General features: G+C 38.2%; 1 protein-coding gene across 5 annotated transcripts in view; it reads left to right on the top strand.

Moving 5' to 3' along the window:
* The window catches only part of itgb1b (integrin, beta 1b), a 40,199-nt gene extending 21,071 nt beyond the window's left edge, over positions 1-19,128 (top strand). For 3 of the 5 annotated variants that reach the window (XM_079818886.1, XM_079818888.1, XM_079818885.1), the window contains 13 exons: positions 189-408; positions 570-740; positions 2,263-2,501; positions 3,030-3,185; positions 3,279-3,374; positions 3,492-3,581; positions 3,760-3,900; positions 7,006-7,208; positions 7,298-7,536; positions 8,341-8,563; positions 11,203-11,435; positions 11,540-11,706; positions 17,725-19,128. In XM_079818886.1, the coding sequence (XP_079675012.1) occupies positions 189-408; positions 570-740; positions 2,263-2,501; positions 3,030-3,185; positions 3,279-3,374; positions 3,492-3,581; positions 3,760-3,900; positions 7,006-7,208; positions 7,298-7,536; positions 8,341-8,563; positions 11,203-11,435; positions 11,540-11,706; positions 17,725-17,790 (2,244 nt within the window). In that variant the 3' untranslated portion in view covers positions 17,791-19,128. Of the gene's footprint in view, positions 1-188; positions 409-569; positions 741-2,262; positions 2,502-3,029; positions 3,186-3,278; positions 3,375-3,491; positions 3,582-3,759; positions 3,901-7,005; positions 7,209-7,297; positions 7,537-8,340; positions 8,564-11,202; positions 11,436-11,539; positions 11,707-13,351; positions 13,430-17,724 lie in introns of all 5 variants that reach the window. The other 2 variants (XM_079818884.1, XM_079818887.1) reach the window with 1 other exon arrangement.
* Positions 19,129-19,899: the final 771 nt, after the last annotated feature.

Here is a 19,899-nt window from a genome sequence, read left to right on the forward strand (position 1 = left end):
TTGACAAGCGAGGATATATTGTCCCAAAGAACATAATTCTCTATACAAGTCCACTCAAAACCACTTTATCTTTTTGTAGGGTTAAGTTCTACTGGTGCTGGAGCCCCCTTGTACTATTTTTGTTTGAGTGTTTCTAATCTCTCTCTATTTTCTTCTCTTTCCTTTTATTCCCTCGCCTCTTTCTGCAGAGCTTTCTGAAACAGGGTGAGCAGAAATCCACACGCTGTGATGAGATTGATGCTCTGATTAAGAAGGGCTGTTCTGAGGCCAGCATAGAAAATCCTCGGGGAAGTACTAAAATCAACAAGGACCTGCCTGTAACAAACCGCACAAAGGATGGTGCGAAACTGAAGCCAGACCAGATCACCCAGATTCAGCCACAGAAACTCACCCTAAACCTCCGATCAGGTACTGGTGGTTACTCCCACCTCAACTCCTGGAACTGATTTAGGTCATCACTGAATAAAGTTGGGTGTCATGTGAAGTGCTGGTCTCCTTCTATAAATGATCAGTTCACTCCCCTGTAAAGCTTCAGTCTAATCCCATGATCCTCTCTCATTTCAACCCAGGTGAAGCTCAGAAATTTTCTCTGAAATTCAAGAGGGCTGAGGATTATCCCATTGATCTCTACTACCTGATGGATCTCAGCTTCTCTATGAAAGACGATTTAGAGAATGTCAAAAAACTGGGAACCCAGCTGATGAAAAAAATGCAAACAATCACCTCTGACTTCAGGATTGGTAAGGAACCTCAAAGGATCCATGCTGGATTTGTCTTAAATTGTATTATTGAAGTGCAATGTTAATTATGCTGCTGATTAGGGGTGGACGATATAGCCTCAAAATTATATCACGATATTTCAAGAATATTTGCGATAACGATATTTATGACGATATAGAAAAAAATATATGGAACAAAGTTTTATTGTTTATTGCAGCTGGTAGACAGCAGCATTTATTAGTGCAAACAACCATATCATAACATTTTAGTTTAACAATAACTAAAATAATTTATGCCATGGTCTGTTTGAATATTTGCTTCTGATTGGCTGGAAGGTGTGCAATAAAATCGTTTAATGCACAGGTAGTTCCAAGTCAGATGAATCCTCGTTCTATATTATTAATGTGCTGAGGTGCGTTTACACGGAGCACTGTAATCGGTTTAAAAGTTCGAATGAAAATGCTGCAAATAAACACCTCAATCGGAAAGTGTTATAATGTTGACGTGAGGAAAGTTAATTTTTATGAAGTGTTAAACTTTGTATTTCGTAACAAGTTATGAAGATAATGTTGGAATAATAACAGACATAGCCTGTCTACGCCATCTCATCTGACAGCGTTTGTCCCAGGCACTTTCTACTTCAAATGCGCCTGACAGAAGAATTTATTTTTCTGAGGTGTTTCTTACAGCAACACCAAGTCGGTTTAGATAACGTCTCGTGTAAACTGTCCACAGAATCGTTCAGTCGGAATGACATAAAAGTGTGCATGTAAACGGGGCTATTGAAGCGCACACACACACATACACGTGCGCGCACGCGGATACTATTGCATTCATGAGCACAGAAACTTGTTATTAACGCCGCCCCGCGACTTTTAGCAATAAAATAGCTAAGTTACTGGATCACTACATTCTATTTCTCAGCAACGATGGGGTTACATCGCTATTTTTCAGTAATAATCGCACATCTTTGTTAAGAGAGACGCTGAACAGACGCAGTCACACAGGTACGAATCTCTCTCTCTCTCTCTCGATCGATAATTAATCCAAATAAATGCTATAATCCATCCATTCAAATAAATGTAATATTACGCACTACTTTATCTCTGTGTCATATTCAAAGGAGGCAGAATATTAGATTAGATCTAACGAGCCGTAACTGACGAAAATAACTGTCAATGTTACCCTTCCGGTCAAATATTGCGCTGCAAACATCAATAACAGCTTTAAGTTGTCAATGTTTAGTCCGTTGTCAAGAGGGCTGACCTCTTGTAACCAAGTAGCTCCCTTTTTAGGTACTAAGTCCTTATCTCGGATGCTGACATGCTGCTCTTGTATACTCTGACAGGTGTTGTTGTTCTGCGCGCTAGGGAACTTAAATGCGCCATACGTCATTGCGTCGCTATATCATTGATATCGCGATATGACACTTTTTTTATCATGTAAAAATGTATACCGGTATTATCGTGAACGGTATGATATGGCACACCCCTACTGCTGATTTCATAACGCTTTTCTTTTAATGTTTGTTAATGCTTCTAGGCTTTGGCTCTTTTGTGGAGAAAACTGTCATGCCATACATCAGCACGACACCAGCCAAGCTGCTGAACCCCTGCACATCAGACCAGAACTGCACCAGCCCATTCAGCTATAAAAATGTGCTGAGTCTGACTGAGGATGGAATACAGTTTAATGAACTTGTCAGCAAGCAGCAGATCTCAGGAAACCTGGACTCACCAGAGGGAGGATTCGATGCCATCATGCAAGTGGCTGTCTGCGCGGTTTGTCATTTCTATTTGATTTATTTATTTTAGTGTGTGTGTGTGTGTGTGTGTGTGTGTGTGTGTGTGTGTGTGTGTGTGTGTGTGTGTGTGTGTGTGTGTGTGTGTGTGTGTGTGTGTGTGTGTGTGTGTGTGTGTGTGTGTGTGTGTGTGTGTGTGTGTGTGTGTGTGTGTGTGTGTGTGTGTGTGTGTGTGTGTGTGTGTGTGTGTGTGTGTGTGTGTGTGTGTGTGTGTGTGTGTGTGTGTGTGTGTGTGATTATGTGACATTGAAGACTGGAGTAATGATGCTGAAAATTCAGCTTTGCCATCTAAATTATATTTGAAAATTATATTCAAATAGAAAACCGTTGTTTAAATTGTAATATTATTTCAAAGTATTGCAGCAATAAATGCAGCAATTGCGATGCAGTTTTTTAATGTTTAATGTGTAATTATTGTTTTATTGTACTGGAGCCAGGAGTCCACTGTCTACTGGATAGGTGTGTCCAACCAAACTAAAGTTCATGCTCCCTCTTGATTGTGTATCAGAATCAGATCGGATGGAGGAATGTTACCCGTCTGCTTGTGTTTTCCACTGACGCTGGATTCCACTTTGCTGGAGACGGAAAACTGGGCGGCATTGTGCTTCCTAATGACGGGAAATGCCATCTGCAAGATAACATGTACACGATGAGCCATTACTATGTAAGTGTGCGTTAGACTGAGTCCATGTTTGTTTTGTCCTCCATGAATATATGTGAAGACGTCTCATTTTTTTTTTTAATCTGTCCCTTTTAGGACTATCCATCCATTGCACATCTCGTTCAAAAACTGAGCGAAAACAACATTCAGACTATTTTTGCTGTAACTAAAGATTTCCAGCCTGTGTACCAGGTAAAAAAAAAACATTCTTTAGTGTCTACATCAGTAGGCAAGTCAGATCCTATAACACATGTGGAAAGAAAATACTGCATGGAAAAAATGGATAAACTGTTTTTGTTTCATCTACAGGAGCTGAAAAACCTCATTCCAAAGTCAGCTGTGGGCACACTAACCTCTGACTCCAACAATGTGATAGACCTCATTATTGATGCATATAATGTGAGTAGATCACAGGAATTCAATTTAGTAAATTATTTTAGCTAATTGTGATTTTTGCCAAATTCCTGCAACATGAAATATTTGAGGGGAAAAAATGCCAAAGAATTGTATTATTATTATACTAATATTATATTTAATATATTATATTATATTGATTTCCTAAATTTGTTTTCCTCAGTCTCTATCCTCTGAGGTCATTCTGGAGAACAGCAGGCTGCCCGAAGGTGTGTCCATCTCCTACATCTCCCACTGCAAGAATGGAGTGATCGAAAAAGGAGAAAATGGGAGAAAGTGCTCCAACATCTCCATTGGGGATGAGGTCAGAATAATTTCCTCCAGTTAAAAACTTTACACCGTTGCATTTTTAAATGGTTTGATCAAGCATTCGGTACTTTCCATTGGGTACAATTTCCTAAATGGAAACTATCACCGTTACTGGTGCTAAGTCAGGCAAGCTTTAAAGGGTTAGTTAAAATTGCCTGACGAAGACCTGATGGTCGAAACGTTGCAATACATTGGAGCAGTTATATCAGTGTGTGGGCATCACATTTGTTTTTTGCTTCCATTGTCTCTTTTGTCCTGCACCTGAGCCCTGTTTGTGTTTGAGGATTGTACACACCTTTTTTTGTATTTTTTGACTCTTAGTTAAAATTACCCCATGATTTACACACCCTCAAGCCATCCTAGGTGTATATGACTTTCTTCTTTCAAACATATAATCAGAGTTATATTACAAAATATCCTGGCTCTTCCAAGCTCTATAATGGGTGAATGTGAATGGTACCATTAGGGATGAAACGATTACCGGTTTCACGATAAACCACGATAAAATTTAGTGACGGTTAGTAATATCGTATAAAATTTAATTATCATTAAAACCGCATGTGATTATCACGATTGTGAAAACTCGCGGTAAATCTTGTCCAGTCAGCGTCAGTCTGGCTCAGGCACACCGCACCGCTGTCTTTTGAATGAGAAGAAATGGCAGAAGGCAGTGACAGCGCCGTTTTTAAACTTCTGAAAGGACCAAATCTGAGGTGTGGTCATGTTTTGGCTTTTATAAAAGTCCTGAGGGAAACTTAATCGAAGATGGTCACCCTGTCTGCAGAACATGCCAGAAGAAAGTCGCTGTAATAGGGGAAACACTTCAAAACTACGAACGCAAGGCAAGTGGACTTTGACCTCAATACCAAAACTACGTCTGGGAAATAATAACGTGAAGCGAACGAACAAATTCAGTCAAGACTAGGGTGACATTTAAGGGATAATAATCAGGGCTTGACATTAACAACCGCCATTTGCGGGTGTAACGTTATTTCGGCTGCACACTAGCCACTCTGGCTGTTGAACTTATTGTAGTCTTCTCAAAAGCCATCTGTTATAATCGCGTTGCGCATTATAACCACTTACACGTGTTTATATTGAGTTTATGAAAGCGATGTCGTCTCATAATCAGAGTCGTTCAGATTAGCGGAGTTATGTTCAGAGCGCGCGCCGCTCTCACTGAAATCTGCACTCAGATCAGAGATAAACGTGCGATGTACGCAGGAGATTCACTCATCATACAGTGATCGAACTGTTTCTGTTCTATTTCAGCAGCGAAAATAGTTTCAAACAAACACAGCAGAACCACAGCGCATCTGATATGACTGGCATAACGCAGGCGAATTTAGGACCGTCTCTAAAGTTACATACAACATTGGTAACGTTACACGTTTCAATCTTCAATAGCATTTGAAGAGAATGACAGTCATAAAACTGACTGTAAAGTGATCATTTAGGTGTCAGGTATGATGCACACCTTTTGATATTTAATTAAATAAACTGTCAAATCATATGGAAATATGGATATGCATTATTTCACAAGGATACTGTTTGGGCTCTTACACAAAATATGCTAGATTAAAATGCATCATTGCTGAACACTAGAGAATATTGCTTGAATATATTTACAGAGATAATATTAGAGATTATATTTACGACAAATTATTATTATTTATGCGTTATGCGTTGCTATTGACGACGGCCATTATAAGGAAGGAAATCCCACAGAATATAATCTAGCTTAAAAAAGTGCATAGAGCTGCTTGATTTATTTGTTGTTTGTTGATTTTCAAATATAAAACTTGTTGAAATGTTTTAAGTGTGTGCATCTGTTCTTTTTGAACACTTTCATCTCATTTGAACAAAACCGTGATAATATTGATAACCGTGATAATTTGGGTCACTATAATCGTGATGTTAGATTTCCATACCGTTTCATCCCTAGGTACCATTTTTGAATGGTACCAAAGTGAATGGTACCATTTTTTGAAGCCCAAAAAAACACATCCATCTATCATAACAGTAATCCATACTGCTCCAGGGGGTTAAAAAAGGCCTTCTAAAGCAAAGCGATGGGTTTTTGTAAGAAAAACATCTTACAAAAAAGCACTGGCTTCTGTTAACATCTGTGTCGTACACAAGTTCCGGCGGAAGACTGAAACTCTGACCCAAAATTTTGACGAATGTGGAAGCGCAGAAAATAGAGCAAAAAACACAAAACCTTCTTTTTTTATAACTCGAAAATGAGAACTATTAAAGAGAAATGTCGGAGCTTGAGTTTGTTGCCCCGCCCTATTTTTTTTAAACCATGAGAGGTGTCTACTTTCACCTACACTTACACTATACGTCCTACATCATATGCCAGAACTCAACTCTTTCGTGAACGTTCGGACAGCCGTTACCGAAAGCTAGTGATTAAATTTTATAATTTTTTGGATATTTTTCTTACAAAAACAAATCACTTCAGAAGGCCTTTTTTAACCCCCTGAAGTCGTATTGATTACTTTTATGATGAATGGATGTGCTTTTTTGGGCTTCAAAGAAATTGGTACCATTCATTCCCATTATAAAGCTTGGAGGCCAGGATATTTTTTAATTGAACTCCGATTGTGTTTGGCTGAAAAAAGTCATATACACCTAGGATGGCTTGAGGGTGAGAAAATTATGGGATAATTTTCATTTTTGGGTGAACTAACCATTTAAGGTCAGTTTACACCAAAAACGATAGCTATACAAATAGCTGTAGCAAAAGTTCTGTTATTATGTCATCTGCTGCTTTAAATGCTTGAGCTCTGCAATGGGGAACTATTATGCTGATTTACATATTTAACTTTTTCTACTGTGTAATGTTGCGGTTTGAGTATGAAAAAGGTCTGTAAAGTTACAAAGCACAAAAATTTACTTCCCTATTCTCATAGAAATAGAATGATTATTAGAATGCTGTAGTTGTCATAGTTATCCTTGGTGTGAACGAGTCTTTATAGAACATTTTAGCTGCATTTATATGCAGCAATGTGATTTAAAAAATACAAAGACTCCAAAAATGTTTTTCAAAAGTAGCACTTTTTTTCACTGGTAGCTCTTTATTGTTGTGTCACAGGTGAGTTTTGAGGTTGCGATCACAGCTAAGGGTTGTCCATTAAATGGCAAGTCCGAGACTGTAAAGATCAAACCCCTGGGCTTCACTGAGGAGGTGGAGATCGTCCTCAACTTCATCTGCGAATGTGAGTGTCACAAAGACGGAATCCCAAACAGCCCATCGTGTCACTTCGGCAACGGTACCCTGGAGTGTGGAGCATGCAGGTGAGTTATATACTGACGCTGGTAGCATCCGTACAATCCACACCCTCAACTGGCAGCGCTGATGTTTCTCTACCTCTGCTTATATTCAGATGCAACGAGGGGCGTATCGGCAGGAATTGTGAATGTAGCAAAGACGAGGTGAGAACAGAAGATCTAGACGCAAACTGCCGCATGGATAACGGCACAGACATCTGCAGCAACAATGGAGACTGCGTTTGTGGAACGTGCGAGTGTAAAAAAAGAGACAACCCTGAGGAGAGATACAGCGGAAAGTTCTGCGAGTGCGACAACTTCAGCTGCGACCGCTCCAACAATAAGCTCTGTGGAGGTACGACTACGTTTGTGTGTATCTGTCCAGGGATACACAAAATAAAAACAAGAGCTTGTTGTTTGTTAACTAAAATTAAAAGCATAAAAACATTTACTTTACGTGAAATACAATCAATGTTAACTGAAATAAAGTAGGGTGACATGCACTATATTGCATCCCCAAACTGTTCCCAAAACGTTGGGAGCATGAAATTGTCCAAATTGTCTTGGTATGCTGAAGCATTAAGAGTTCCTTTCACTGGTACTAAGGGGCCAAGCCCAACCGTCAAAAAACAACACTACACCATAATCCACCCTCCACCAAACTTTACACTTGGTACAATGCAGTCAGGCAAGTACTGTTCTTCTGGCAACCGCCAAACCCAGACATGTCCATCGGATTGCCTGATAGAGAAGCGTAGTCCAGAGAACACGTCTCCACTGCTCTAGAGTCCAGTTGCGGCATGCTTTACACCACTGCATCCACTTTGTTATAATACCACTAACAGTTGACCGTGCAATATTTAATAGTGAGGAAATTTCACGAATGGACTTAATGCACAGGTGGCAACCTATCACGGTACCATGCTTTAATTCACTGAGCTCCTGAGAGCGACCCATTCTTTCACAAATGTTTGTAGAAGCGTCTGCATGCCAAGGTGATTGATTTTATACACCTGTGGCCATGGAAGTGATTGGAACACTTGAATTTATTGATTAGGAGGGGTGTCCCAATACTTTTGGCAATATAGTGTATGTTGGGGTTCTGTAAATGATTAAACAGATGACAAGTTACAAGCTAAGTGTTTCTTTATCTTTTCAGGTCACGGTCGATGTGAATGCCGAAAGTGTATTTGTGACGCTAACTACACCGGCAGTGCGTGCGACTGCTCTCTGGACACCTCCACCTGTCTGGCCAAAAACAAACAGATCTGTAACGGTCGGGGCAACTGCGAGTGCGGTGTGTGTAAATGCACAGACTCAAAGTTTCAGGGACCAACCTGTGAAATCTGCCCAACCTGCCCTGGAGTTTGTGCTGAAAATAAGTGAGTAATTAACAGAACACTTGCTTGAACAACTGGCTTATTAGGATCATCTTAGTCTCACGTAGCCAGACCTTCAAACTGACGGCTGAAGGTCTGGACTCTATCGCAGCTTTCATTAAAATATATTATATGTGGCCCGCCACCGATCATTTACAAATCATGCAGTTTCACGATGTCACCACAAGGTGGCAGTACTAGACTTTAGGCCAGGGAAACAGCACCCAAAGCGGAACGAAACAGCGCTGCTTGTGCTCTGCGCAACTCGCGAGCTCTGACTCTGAACAAATGTGTTTACCTGCTGAGCGTCTCGATCACGCGCCCACTAAACAGCCCGTGAGAAGCGTTCGAGTTCGGCTCAGAGGTCTCCGGTACTGCGAATCTCTCTGTGATTTGATTTAATTTAAATCCAGTTCAACAGCGCTGACTTAATCAACAACACTAACGTGCAAATCAGCTGAGCCGATTCAAAATACTTTTCAAACGCATTTCGCATTTATCATGGATTTACTGTGGTAACACTACCTGTAACCATGGTAATTTGTCAGAAATGTAGGTTAATATCTAATTTGATTTAATTTGTAATGTAGACATGTATTAAATGAGTAATAAAGGCCAAATTGCAAACTATTTTTTGTCATAAACTTGCAGTTTTGTGCATTTGTTTTTATTTGTCTATAGACTAAATACCATTTTATATATATTACTTTTTGCCTTGTGTGCACTGCAAAAAATGCTGTCATTTAGTATTTTTGTCTGGTTTCTAGTCTAAATATATCTAAAATTCTTAAATCAAAATGTTACGAGATAAGTTAATTGACTAGGGTTGGGTATCGTTTGGGTTTTTTCCGATACCGGTGCCAAACCGATACTTTTAAAACGGTACCGGTGCCTAAACGGTGCCTGAACCGATACTTTAAAAAAAGAGCCACAAAACGAGGTGGATGAGATTAAAGAATGGCTTTTTATTGATTTTTTTTAATTATTATTTAAATTGAACAATTTATTACAAGTTTAAAGTATACTTAAATATGTAAATATAAATAAATACAAAACACAATTTACATAACAAATTCACAGTAAAACTAAAGCCACCTAACCCAACTACAATAGGCCTAATTTAACTCTAAATACAGTAATAACAGCAGTAGTCTGTATTCTTGGTATGCTACAAACCAGCTTCAAGCTTTAGCTTTATTTTGCAGAAATATGACCATATTCTCTGGCTAAATATTTTAGAGCGCATCACCTTATTGTTTCCATGGAGACGCGTCATGCTTCTCACATGACACACAGCTGCTACAATAGCGCTGTATGACAGCTCACTCAGCTGTATCGGTTTTATTTCGCTTTTTCTTTTTTAATCAAAATATTCTCAAACTTTCTAACTATGTCATGAACTATCTGATATTCTGATTTTTAGATATGTGTTTGAGTAAATGTGTGTTAGTTGATCTATACTGCGCGATGGGCGGCGCCACGTTAGTTTGCGCCTCAGAGAATCGGATCTGTCGGATTTACATCACATACATGTATCTTCATCTCACGAAATACATGAAAGTAAGTGACGTGCTGAACTGGGAGAAGAATAGAGTAAACTGTATAGTCACTATATAATGTGTATCTGATGTGAATAAAACACTAAGTTATCTTAACTGTCTGAAAGGATTGTTTTTGCCACTTCCATAGACATCATTGTGTATTTTTTGCTAGTACTTATGAGCATTTAAATGTCTGAAACCTAAAATAAACATGATGTGGATGAAAACACTGAATAGTTGTGATATGTGACGAGCGCTGAGCGTCTCTGGCTCAGCGCCGGCCAAAGCGCGAAAGCACGTTTGATTTTAAGTGGCACCGAAATGAGGCACCGAAATCTGCGTTCTGATTCGGTCTGGTACACACCGGTCATAAAGGGGTTTCGGTACCCAACCCTATAAATGACATTAGAGATTTTTTCTTGTTTTCTGGAAAATAAAATAAAATTGAAGTGAGTTTTTGTTTAAAACAAGCAAATATATCTGCCAATGGGGTAAGAAAAATAATGTTTCTGTTTGGAATCTTTAAGGAAGATTATTTTTCTAATCCATTGGCAGATAATTTAGTTTGTTTCAAGCAAAAACTCAATTCATTTAGATTTTCCCCCCCAGGAATCAAGAAAAAAATATGTAATTTTCCTTAGTAAAAGCATCTTGATTTAAGAATTTTTCGATATTTGGACTGGAAAAAAGACAGAAATACCAAGTCAGAAAAGCACGTTTTGTAGTGTGGTTTTACCTGTGGTGATCTAAATAGAGCACTTATTAAATTTAAATAATAAAAGAGTTCTAACTCAGTAATAATATTAAAATTTCACCCATTAAAACTTTTTGGTTGATGAAAGTTTTACAGATATTGCTAAATATCTATACATTTCCTATCTCAAGCTACTCTACTGTCAGCTCAAGCTTTTGTCAAATCTGTCATGTTTCAAAGAAACAAAACATGTCATATATGTGTATATATATATATATATATATAAAATTGAAAAGGGACCGGCCCCCGGGTATGTCCACAATATCGAATCCGGCCCCCTTTAAAAAAAGTTTGGACACCCCTGATCTAGCAGCACTAAATGTATTTGCCTGTGTTTTTCCTTACAGGGATTGCGTCCAGTGCCGAACATTTGGTACTGGTGAGAAGAAAGACACATGTGAGCAAGAGTGTGGCTACTTCAATCTTATAGTAAAGAAGAAGAAGGATGAACTTCCTCAGCCCAACGACCAGCCCTTCATCAATCACTGCAAAGAGCGTGATGCTAATGACTGTTGGTTCTTCTTTACCTACGCTTCCAAGAACGACAGCACCATTGAGGTCCACGTGGCAGAGGATCTTGGTAAGTGCTGGATGAAATAAGTACCAGTAGCCAATTTTTTTTTTTACTGAACTTTATTATTATTATGTTATTTATCTTGTGTCCCATAATGTCTGTGTTGACAGAGTGTCCCTCTGGCCCTGACATCATCCCCATCGTAGCGGGTGTGGTCGCAGGAATCGTTCTGATTGGTTTAGCACTTCTGCTCATCTGGAAGCTGCTCATGATTATTCACGATCGCAGAGAGTTCGCCAAGTTTGAGAAAGAGAAGATGAATGCCAAGTGGGACACGGTATGTTTCTCTAATTGATCTGTTTAAAGTTATATTCATTCAGTCATATCATGCGTAGCCACTTCAGTGGCTTAGAGAAAGCTGTAAAAATGATTTACATAAAAACATCTAAATGAATATGTAAAATCTCTTAATATAGTTACTTTTTTTTGTACATTTCAATAAAGCACAGTGCTGCTAGTGGTAATGGGATGTCTGGCCTCATTGTGTGGGGTGCGGCCTCTCTGGCACCAGGGGAGGTCACTGCTGCCACCTGCTGGTCCCTGCTAGTGTTGTAGTTAATGAATCCTACAGAATATTGCAGCAATGGACATAGAAAGAATGGCTTGGTGCTTTTAAAGGGTTAGTTCACCCACAAATGAAAATTAGCCCATGATTTACTCACCCTCAAGTCATTCTAGGTGTATATGACATTCTTAGTTATATAAAAAATGTCCTGGCACTTCAAAGCTTTATAATGGCAGTGAATGGTCGTTTTTGAAGTCCATAAAAGTGCATCTATCATCATATAACTGCTCCACACGGCTCCGGGGGGTTAATAAAGCCCTTTTGAAGCGAAGTGGCGCATTTCTTTTGTGTAAGAAAAATATCCATATTTAAAACTGTATAGACTAAAGTAACTAGCTTCCGGCGGTCAGCGGTTCACAAGCACCCTTGACGCATACGTATTGACGAACGCAGAAGTGCAAAGGATAGAGCAAAACAAAATGTAGCGTCAGGGGTTATTTTAGCGCAAGTGCACAAACGTGATTCGCATACTCAAGTGTGTTATATGATGGAGAGATGCACTTTTATGGACTTCAAAAACTACATAACCATTCTCTACCATTATAAAGCTTTGAAGAGCCAGGACATTTTTAATATAACTCCAATTTTGTTCGTCTGAAAGAAGAATGTCATATACCTGTACACCTATGATGACTTGAGAGTGAGTAAATCATGGTCTAATTTTCATAGAAATAATAGTAAAATATTTATTATATTTTATATATATATATATATATATATATATATATATATATATATATATATATATATAAGCAGTTTATTGAACCTTTAGACAGAACATAAAATAAAAAAGGTTGCATATGTGTTTTATATCATATTTGATTTTATGTCCCATATAGTATATTTAGTGAGAATATGGATCTCACATTTGAGTAGAATTATTATTATTATTATTTTCTTTTAAAGGCCCAGTTTGGTGCAAATGTTCAAAAGTTCTAATAGCTTGTAATGTAAGTCATATATCATATATAACAGACTACTTACATAAAATGCATATACATATCACTACAAATTGTCACTCTGTATCTCCCAATAATGTCTTATATTTAAATATTTATATAATATTTAAATGCTTAGTTTTATGACCAAAGCTCTGTAGTTTTAATTGTGGGGGGCAAAATACAGAGAGATGCACTGATGTATCATATTTGAGAGACAAAACAATATGATATGCAAATTATACATCTTTATTTTTTACATTAGAGGCTTTATAAATGCATTGTCATATGCCATTTGCTCTGAAGTGGTAAAAACTGCCAGCTCTTCTGCTTTTTCTTTCTTCAGTTCTGTTTTTCTCATTCTATCATATTTTTTTCTGCCTTTCTCTCTCCAAACCTTTTCTTCTCGTCATATCTAGCAAGAGAACCCCATATACAAGTGCCCCATTAATAAGTTCCAGAATCCAAGTTATGGAAATAAGGGCGTCACACTCTGAGTCTGTACTCTTCTTAGCTGCTTGCATGTGCTTTTTCTTCCTCTTTCTGTCTGTTTACCTGTCACTTTAACAACAACCTCAGACCCGTGTATAATATGGACGGCTTGTAAATTGTCATTTGCAGTTATTTCATTCACTAATTATTAGGACATGCCTTTTCCACAATGTGAATGTGTGTTAAAACGCAGAGTTCACCCAAAAATGATCAATTCATTCATCATTTACTCCCCTGCATATCATTCCAAACCTGTATGACTTTCATCTGTGGAACACAAAACCCTGAACTGTTTCCTGCAGAACAAAAAGTAATGACAAGTAAAAGGTGACCTTAGTTCAACCAAAAATGAATTGCTCATCCTCAGGCCATCAAGATGTAGAGGAGTTTTTCTTCATCACAGATTTGGAGAAATGTGCAGTGAATGGGTGCCGTCAGAATGAGCGTTCAAACAGCTGATAAAAACATCACAATCCACATGACTCCAGTCCATCAATTAACGTCTTTTTGAAGTGAAACAAATTCATAATTAAGAAGTTTTTTTTAATGTCAAACTGTTGCCTCCAGAAAGAGTCCTCTATTTATAAAATTGCTTTCTCCAGTGAAAAAGTCCTCTCATCTGAATCAGAGGGAAAATATCAAGCACTGTTTACAAGCGAGAACAGTCCAAAACAAAGGTGTTGATGGATTGTGATGTGCGAGGACAACAGGGATGGACTTTTTTTTTTACTGGAGGAAGCAATATTATCATTTGTGGACTCGTATTTTGGTCAGAAGTGATGGTTTTAAGTTAATAGTGTAACTTTGCTGTTTTGAACCTGTGTATACAATCACCTGGGTATACACTTTTTTTGAGACCCTTAAGCCATCCTAGGTGTGTATGACATTCTTCTTTCATACGAAATCGGAGTTATATTACAAATGTCCTGGCTCTTCAAAGCTTTATAATGGCAGAGAATGGTTATGTCGTTTTTGAAGTCCATAAAAGTGCATCTATCCATCATATAACTGCTCCACACGGGGGTTAATAAAGGCCTTCTGAAGCGAAGTGGCGTGTTTGTGTAAGAAAAATATCCATATTTAAAAATTTATAGACTAAAATAACTAGCTTCCTAGCTTCAGCGGTACACGAGTCGAGTTGCGCTAAAAGAGTAACCCTTGACCCTTGATGCATGCGTATTGACGGATGCAGAAGCACGAAGGATGGAGCAATACAAAACGTAGCGTTGGGGTTACTCTTTTAACGCAAGTCGTCTCGCGTACCGCCGGAAGCTAGTTATTTTAGTCTAGAAAGTTTTAAATATGGATATTTTTCTATCCATATCAGGGATGGACTTTTTTTTTTACTGGAGGAAGCAATATTATCGTTTACGGACTTGTATTTTGGTCAGAAGTGATGGTTTAAAGTTAATAGTTTAACTTAGCTGTTTTGAACCTGCTTTCTATTGTTACAATGTTGGTAACAAAAAAACAAAAAAAATGTTTACTCACATTTATTTGTCAGCAAAAGTCCACTGGTTCATGCAAAATGCCACAGATTTTGAAAACTACAGATTATACTTCCGCATTTTTGTATCCCCGCCCACGGACAGTCAGTTCGACAGAGGGTTATCAACAGAACAGTTATTGTAAGGGTAGGCAGGCCCGGTTCTACGGGGTGCTTAGCACCCCCAAACGCAAGCAAAAGCATCCTCAGTTGATACTGTAATAATCGTGGCGAAACTGTTGCAAATTTGTGTCCGAGCTCTGGAGAGTGTCACATGCATCTATTTACAGCGAGTTTTTGCAGTGGTGAGTAATGTAGCCAATCACAGATAGTTGTTGCTCTCTCGAACGCGATCAGAATCTCGACCGCTCAAAACGGCAGTTTTTCTGAGATAATGCAGGCTCGTGAAACCTCTCATTAACAAAGTCAAGACACAATGTAAGTAAGAGATTTACTAAGAGGTTGCTAAGAGGACCGACGGCCAATTGCATGCAGCAAAGTTTCGAAAGTGACATCTAAATATAAATGCCACTCTGCACGAGACAGAAATATCCTCCTGAGACCCAGAATAGAGGTTTTGCCTTTTCTCTGACAACATACACAGTTTTAAGTCTGAATATTTTTATGAAAATATTATTACCCATTAATAAAGTATTATTACCCAAAAATCTCATTGTTTGTCTATTCATGTCTTTTAATTTTCTCAATAAATGGGTTCTGGTGTCCTACAGAGCAGAGGATATAGCATATATAACATAGGAATTTAAAAAAATATATATAAATTTGTTTTATATGCTCCAAAAAAAAAAAATCTAAATTCACAAAAAAAGTTTAATCTAAATTTTTCTGGTTCTCAAGAACATGTTAACATGTTGACATGTTAAAATACCAGTAACGCTTTAAAGCAATGTAAAGGCAGACTAATAGATTAATAGACAATTTGTAGCAAAATATTTTAGAAATTCCAGTTATTGGTAAAAGTGATGACTTGTAAGTAAATAAATAATCATAAATTTCTCACTGTACACTGCTATGGTGGAGCAGTTGCTTAGCCTATCTGCACCCTCAGTGATTTGATTCTGGAACCGGGCCTGAGGGTAGGTTTATCTCTTGTCTACTCTATAAAAGGATTTATGGTTAAAATGGAACACTATGGCAACAGCTTTCTTACCTGTACGCAACAGCGTTTTGCGTCAGGGAGTTGGGCGGAGCTGACAGAACGGCACTTTCTTTCAGTTTTTCCTCTTCGTTTGGCCTAATACACTGTTTGTAGTTATTCAGTTTGAAATGGTGAGTTTCCGTTGTGGCGTTCGCTACACATTTATGATTTTTCTTGCCTACATCATGTCGGATCCTTCACTGTAGTAACTCACTCCTGTCCTGCTAAACGTTTACCAGTGAATTCTTGCAAGCAGGTACGATACAAGTCGACACCATTATGACTAAACGTTTTTCATGTGACTCTGGTCAAGTGTATCCATAGCAGGGTGGTGGGAGTACCTGACGTTGTCATACTCAATTCTAGTCAGAATATGAGTCTGATACTGCTCCGTTGGGCTGTGATTATGGGGCGTGTTTCAACCGAACCAGGAAAGACCTCAATTGGATAGACCTACAACCAATCAGAGCAACAGAGCGACGCATAACGTTAGTTGTCAAATGTCGACAGAACTCAACTGCACACAGTGTTGCCAAGTCTGCGGTTTTGCCGCGGGCTGTTTTTCCATGTCCGCGGGTTGAAGCAACCCCAATTATGTGATATTTAGACCCAGGAACCCAGACAACCTAGGCAAAAAAACACATATTTTACCCCCCAAACGCCTGGAAAGCTATTGGGCTTGTTTTGGGCTAGTTTTGAGTAGCAATTGGGCGGGTTTTGTTGTGAAACCTTGGCAACTCTGTGCATGCGCGCTGGAAGAAGTAAGTGTAAACGATGTTTGCCAGTGTTGTAAAAAAGAATTTAAGGATACACAGAGTTTACTTACCAACACGATCATCATTTCTGAGAGAAATAGTGAAGGTGAATGCATATATGAACAAGTTCTCCGTTTAGGATTAGAACAAATTCAACCCAAGCGCTCTTTGGTGACGTGGATGCTTACATTACTGTTTATCATCTGTCCATCATCGTGTAAAGCCCCCAACGGATCGAGTCCAGACCGAACTGCCGACCTCAAATGTTGTGGGCGGGGCTAAATTCGGCTGGCATCCAGGCTAGGTGGGAGTGGCCTTAGATAGCAACATGGCTTGGCATGGTTGCACCTATTTAAATTTGTTCACCTTTTTACTGTATAGGCAGCCAAGTTTTATTGAAAGCCAATTTTGCTAGTATTGAAGTTCCCCTTTAGTGATGGATTTTCACTTCACATGATGTTAATTGATGGACTGGAGTCATGTGGATTACTTGTAGATTATTGTGATGTTTTTATCAGCTCAGTCTGACAGCACCTAGGATCTATTGGTGAGCAAATGAGGTAATGCTAAATTTCTCCAAATGTGTTCTGTTGAAGAAATAAACTCATCTACATCTTGGATGGCCTGAGGATGAGAGGATTTTCATTTTTGGGCGAAATTTTCCTTCAAGAACATAATCCAAAACATGTCCAATATTAACTTTTTACATAACTGCATATACAAAATGACTGCAAACACAGTGTTTGTTTTTGAGTGTGTTTTTTGTAATGCTTGCTGGTGTTTGTATACACTTTTTTCCAACCAAAGTTTACTATATTTGCTGTGAAGTGTCCTAACCTTGCAATTGTGTAGATCTATTCAAGGTTGTTCTAATTATCATCTCTTCATGTTGGTTTCCAGGGTGAGAACCCCATTTACAAGAGCGCTGTGACAACGGTGGTCAACCCTAAATATGAGGGCAAGTAATGGATGAATCTGTCCATCTCCAAGCAACACTGTATGCAGAACAATTCAAGAGGAACAGAAGAGTTGAAATTCACTTTGTTTATTTTCTCCCTTTTTTTGTGTTTGTTTTTAAATCACATTTTGGCTGTGCATTTGCCACTGTTCAGTATAATCAATTAACCTGTGTTTCTATGCATTGTTTTGGAACTGTACAGTATGTATAAACTTGAGTTTTTACTTTTTTATGCAATCTTAGACAATTTCAATTTTCAGTTTTAATTTTTAGCCACAGGTCTGCCTTGTTTTTCCTGAATGTTAAAACCAGTCGCGTTGGGTTAGATGGTTTTGTAAGTAAGATGTGGTCAAGTATGCATTAAGAATGTTATCCACAAAGACAAGACACAATTACCAGACCCACCTGCTTCAGTCCAGTAACTAGTTGACCATTATAGTCCGTTTTTGGCATATGATGGTACAGGAAACTTTCTGAACCTGTGGATGGAGTGTCTTGTCACTGGAATAGTAGGTAGCTGTAGCGGACCACTGCTGTTCACATGGTGCTTTTAATGTAGACTCATGTAGTCTACATAATTCTGGGTGATTGGAGTCCAGTCTATGATGTTTAGGTCTATGTGACTATGGATCTGTGAGCTCACGTCGCCTTTCTTTGGTCTGCGAGTCAGATGGTTTAGTGACCTTTTTATTGTGCACAATAATACATCCAAAATGGACAGAATAGTATCGTTTTAACTACGTCACAAAATAATTGACAACATTAGTTGTAATTTAATCTGTCAAGTGTTTGATTTGAAATGCCTTTGGCAACATCCGAGTTATTTGAAAGATGTTAGAGGGACATTTTCATCATTGTCTGTGAATGGAACAATCACTTTTATTATTATTATTGAAAACATAAGTGTAAAGTCATATTAAAAGATCTTCAGGTTTTAAGTATGAGGAAACTAAATCTCAGGTCCCGAATTTCTTTCTATCACTGAAGCCAAATATTTACGTCTACTGTGCAAGACCTATATTTTATTTTACATTCTGTTAGTCTCCATAAGTGGATTTGCTTCACGTCTGTTTTTGTAATTTAATTTGTCGCTTTTTGACAACATCATTGTGCATAAGCCTAACTGCTCAAAATATTGTTTGTAAAGATCAGTGTTATACGAAAGATTGTTCCCCCCCCCCACTACTTTGTTTTTTATTTTACTTTTTTAATCGTTAAAGCTTTTTAAAGCTTAATCACGTTACACACAATTTGCATTTTAAAGTGCCTTTTTCTTTTTTGCATCATGCCCACTGTCTTTTGTTTCTAGGAGTTATTTATTAAAATAAAGAACCCAAAACACTGGACTGCATTGTTATCGGTGTGTGTTTGTGGGTCAGAATGGTTTATAATGGAATGTATACTCTGCCCGGCCAAAAAAAGTGGTTAAGAATCTGTGATGGGATCATTATTGCAGTGATTTCTAGCATGTTATATGTTTGGCAACAGTTCTTCTAACCCTAATTGATGAAGTGGTGTAGCTTTTCATTTCTTAAACGACCATGTAGGAAGACACATCATGGCCATATTCCAGGATGACAATGTCAAGATTCATCAGGCTCAAACTGAAAAAATGTTTGTGAGGGAGCATGAAGGATCATTTTCACACAGGAATTGGCACCTCCATTAAAGTCCAGACCTTAAATTAATTCAATGTCTTTGGGATGTGCTGGAGGAGACTTGATAGAATGCTGGACTCTTGCATTGTCTGTCAATAAAGATCTTGACCAAAATGTTGTGCACCTCTTGATGGAAAAAACATCACAACATTTATTTCCATCAAGAGGTGCATACATTTTTGGTCAAAAAGCCAATATGTTGTTTTCCCAATGATCTTTATTGCACAGCTAATAGTGTTTGAGAGTTCTCTCATGTCATTGCTACATATCTGATTGGTTGTCTGTTATAGAATAAACTGCACTTTATTTGATTTTTGTAGATGTTCTGAGGAACTACGTTTTGAGGGGCTAAAGGTTAAAAGATTCAGAAAACAACTGCAATTATGCAAGGCCTGTTTTAAATACAAAAAAAAAAGTTCTGAGATAATGTTCTGCTTAAACGTTTGTGATGCATTTAAA

Source organism: Gobio gobio (genome assembly GCF_949357685.1).
Source record: "Gobio gobio genome assembly, chromosome: 6".
Classification (NCBI taxonomy): domain Eukaryota; kingdom Metazoa; phylum Chordata; class Actinopteri; order Cypriniformes; family Gobionidae; genus Gobio; species Gobio gobio.